This window comes from Chaetura pelagica, unplaced genomic scaffold (genome assembly GCF_000747805.2).
Source record: "Chaetura pelagica isolate M959 unplaced genomic scaffold, ChaPel_1.0 scaffold290, whole genome shotgun sequence".
NCBI lineage: Eukaryota > Metazoa > Chordata > Aves > Apodiformes > Apodidae > Chaetura > Chaetura pelagica.
Window position 1 is genome coordinate 241,459 of NW_009951792.1, and position 4,081 is coordinate 245,539.

The 4,081-nt window shown below is 58.5% G+C and overlaps 1 protein-coding gene across 1 annotated transcript in view; it reads right to left on the bottom strand.

Annotated features, from left to right (window-relative positions):
- Positions 1 to 566: 566 nt before the first annotated feature.
- Positions 567 to 4,081, bottom strand: part of DBNL (drebrin-like) — a 15,435-nt gene continuing 11,920 nt past the window's right edge. The window contains 3 exon segments of the mRNA XM_010002041.1: positions 567 to 706; positions 1,818 to 1,923; positions 3,076 to 3,184. Coding sequence (XP_010000343.1) covers positions 567 to 706; positions 1,818 to 1,923; positions 3,076 to 3,184 — 355 coding nt within the window.

Here is a 4,081-nt window from a genome sequence, read left to right on the forward strand (position 1 = left end):
CACTCCCAGGTTTATTTGGGGGTTATTTTGCTAAAAAAAAAAAAAGCCCCCAATCCACCTGCTCCAGCTCCCACCACCCCAAGGTTTCAACCCTGGTTTGAACTGGGAGGGAGGGCAGAGTGAAGCCCCACGGTGGCGACACGGAGGGGTGCCTGGGAGGGGGCTAGTTGGGTGATGTTGCTCCCCCCGGGATGCTCAGATCAACCTGGAGAGGCCAAATGGAGCAAGTGCCTTCGGACCTCGTGGTGGCCACGAGGTCAGAAGAGGGAATGTGTCCCCGGAACATGTCCATGATCTGTCACCTCGATTTGTCACCCCACCACCCTCCTTTTCTCTGGAGGAGAATCCAGGCTCTGAAGGCGAGGGGAGGGAGGACAGTGGGATTTTGTCCCCTCTCCAGGGATGGGGGACAGGAGCCGGTGCCGAGGGAGCCGGGCAATGGCACTTGGCTTGGAGGACAAAAGAAAACCAGCATAAAGAAGAAAGAAAAGCCGCCCACGATGGGGGAGAAGTGGAGAGGGGGCGGGGCAGTGGTCCCGCGGGGTGGAGCAGCCCCCTCCTTCCTCTCACTCGATCAGTTCCACGTAGTTGGCTGGGAACATGCCAAAGTGGCCGTCGGGGCCGTAGCCGCGCCACCAGCCCTCGTCGATCATCTCGACGTTGGTGATGATGTTCTCGGGATCGAAGGAGATCTCGGTGTCATCAGCTGGAAGGAGGTAGAGGGAGGGAGGGTGTTAAACCCAACCTGAACCCCTCCAGCACCACCAGGAGATACTGGGACCCCGAGCAGGGAGACATGGATCCATGGGTACAGGGCAACTGCATGAGGTCCAACCAGGCTCAGTGCCGGGTCCTGCACCTGGGTCACACCAACCCCAGGCAAGGCTCAGGCTTGGGGAAGAGCAGCTGGAAAGTGCCTGAGGGAAAGGACCTGGAGGTGCTGGCCACAGCAGCTGCACATGAGCCAGGAAGGCCACCAGCACCCTGGCTTGTGTCAGCAGCAGTGTGGCCAGCAGGACCAGGGCAGGATTGTCCCCCTGTGCTGGGCACTGGTGAGGGGGCACCTTGAATCCTGGGGTCAGTTTTGGGTCAGAAAAGGGACATGGATGGGCTGGAGGGTGTCCAGAGAAGGGCAAGGAAGCTGGGGAAGGGGCTGGAGAACTTGTGAGGAGCAGCTGAGGGAGCTGGGGGTGTCCAGCCTGGAGAGAGGGTAGAGGCTGAGGGGAGACCTTCTGCTCTGCAACTGCCTGAGAGGAGGTTGGAGCCAGGGGGGTCGGGCTCTGCTCCCCAGGAACAAGTGATGGGACAAGAGGAAATGGCCTCAAGTTGCCCAGGGGAGGTTGAGGTTGGATCTTGGGAACAATTTCTCCATGGAAAGGGTTGTCAGGCCCTGGCCCAGGCTTCTCAGGGCAGGGGAAGTCCCCATCCCTGGAGGGGTTTCTAAGCCCTGGAGATGGTGCTGAGGGACATGGGTTGGTAGGGATTAGGCAGTGCTGGGTGAGCAGGTGTACTTTTGTGATTGTGGAGGTCTTTTCTAACTCAAACCATTTTGTGATAGTCAACCTGGGCTGAGGTAGCCCAGGGAAGCTGTGGCTGCCCCATCCCTGGGGGTGTTGAAGGGCAGGTTGGATGGGTCTTGGAGCAGCCTGGGCTGGTGGGAGGTGTCCCTGCCCATGCAGGGGGTTGGGACTGGATGGGATTTAAGGTCCCTCCAAGACAAACTGGGATCGCCTGGTGTGATGGACCATGCTTTCTGGGACCAGATTTGGCCCAGTAAACCCAGTCTGGAGGGAAAGCTGGAGTTCCTTGGGTCTTACCTGCCTGGTAGTCATAGAGTGCCCGGGCACAGAGCCCCTTCCCCATCAGCTCTGGTGGCCCCTGGTACTCGACTGCGTAGTCGTATTTGGCATTGTCGGCATGTTCCTTCAAGGAGATGGGTAGGAAAAGGATTAGGGAGAATTTGTTCACCATGAGGGTTTGTGAGACCCTGGCCCAGGTTGCCCAGGGAAGCTGGGGCTGCCCCATCCCTGGGTGTGTTGAAGGGCAGGTTGGATGGGGCTTGGAGCAACCTGGGCTGGTGGGAAGTGTCCCTGCCCATGCAGGGGGGTGGGACTGGGTGGGGTTTAAGGTCCTTTCCAAATAATTTGATGGTTCTTCTGCTTCCCAACCCCCCCCTTAATTGCCTGGGAATTGGGGGAGAAATAGAGTAGGATGGAGGAGACCAGTGGGATTCAGATCAGCCCCACCAGGTTGCCCAGGGAAGCTGGGGCTGCCCCATCCCTGGGGGTGTTGAAGGGCAGGTTGGATGGGGCTTGGAGCAACCTGGGCTGGTGGGAAGTGTCCCTGCCCATGCAGGGGGGTGGGACTGGGTGGGGTTTAAGGTCCTTTCCAAATAATTTGATGGTTCTTCTGCTTCCCAACCCCCCCCTTAATTGCCTGGGAATTGGGGGAGAAATAGAGTAGGATGGAGGAGACCAGTGGGATTCAGATCAGCCCCACCATGGGCAGGAGGTCCTGGATGACACCCGTGGAGTAAAACCATGGGCTCTGGGGGCTCTGCTGGGTCATCACTACCAGAACCAGGCATGTCTCCCCCATCGGTATTTTGGAACCTGAGGTGGCTCATTTTTACTCCTTTGTTCCAAAAAGCTGTGGTGATGGCTCAGCCCATCCCACCTCCTTCAAACCAGCTGAGTGCTTCCCAGAGAATCCAAGAACCAGACAATGAAGTGTGGTTGAAACCCTGGTTTTGGGGTAGGGAGGAGGCACCACAGAAAATGGATGAGCAGAGAGGAGAGGAAACCAGAGGGTCCCTACATCTACAATGGATGCACAAGACAACCTTGCTATCAGCCACCAGAAAATCTGAGGGTCATATCATGAATCACCATGCTTTGGGCATGCAAAGCAGGAGGAGAAATGCTCTGGTGAGGAGGTTTTGAATAAGGTCCCTCATCCTTGCTCCCCTCCACCCCCCTCCCCGGCCTCCAGGGACAGGGCAGTATCCCCAGGTGCAGCAGGGGGATCCCAACCAGTCCCTGGGCCCAGTGTCCTCCATCTTCCCCATGGACCAACCTGAGGAGGTTCTTCATAGACGGCTGAGGGCTCTGGTGGCTCCTCATACAGATTTGCCTCTTGCCCGTGGGACGCTGGGAGGCTGGAATGGTACCTCGAGGCCCCAGAACTGTACCCCGAGGTCTGTCCTGCAGAGGAAGCATGCAGGACCCATCACCATGATTCCTGTTACCCAAACCTCTCCCTGTTCCCTTGTTCTGCTCCAGGCTGAAGGTGCTACCAGACTCCTGGGTGTCTCTGGGTGTCCTGTCCTGTTCAGAGGGAGGGGTCCAGCCCAGCTATGGGGTGAGGGAGGATGGGAAGGACAAGGGGGAGGCCTGGGAGCTCCAAGGGGAGGAAGGAGGTTACTCCAGATCAACCACGTCCAAGATACTCCTCCTGGGAAGCACCAAGCCCATGGGAAGGGCTGGACCAGAGACCCTGGCCAAGAGCAGCATCTAGTGGTGACAGCAGCCTGGGGACCACCAAGCTCGTCCCTGTCCCCCAGATTGTCCCTATCTCCAACTCATCCCTGTCCCCAGCTTATCCGACCCCCCTAGCTTGTCCCCATTGCCAACACATCTGAGAAGGAAACAAGGGATCAGAGGAGTCACGGACATGATGGGAGGGCTGGAGCAGCTCTGCTCTGGAGACAGGCTGGGAGAGTTGGGGCCTGCAGAGCCTGCAGAGGAGAAGGCTCCAGGGAGACCTTAGAGCAGCTTCCAGTGCCTGAAGGGGCTCCAGGAAAGCTGGGGAGGGGCTTGGGACAAGGGCAGGGAGGGATGGGATGAGGGGGATGGATGAAAACTGGGAGAGGGAGATGGAGATTGGAGATGAGGAGGGAATTCTTTGTTGTGAGGGTGGTAAGATCCTGGCCCAGGTTGGGCAGGGCAGCTGTGGCTGCCCCATCCCTGGGGGTGTTGAAGGGCAGGTTGGATGGGGCTTGGAGCAGCCTGGGCTGGTGGGAGGTGTCCCTGCCCATGCAGGGGGTGGGACTGGATGATCTTTAAGGTCCCTTCCAACTCAG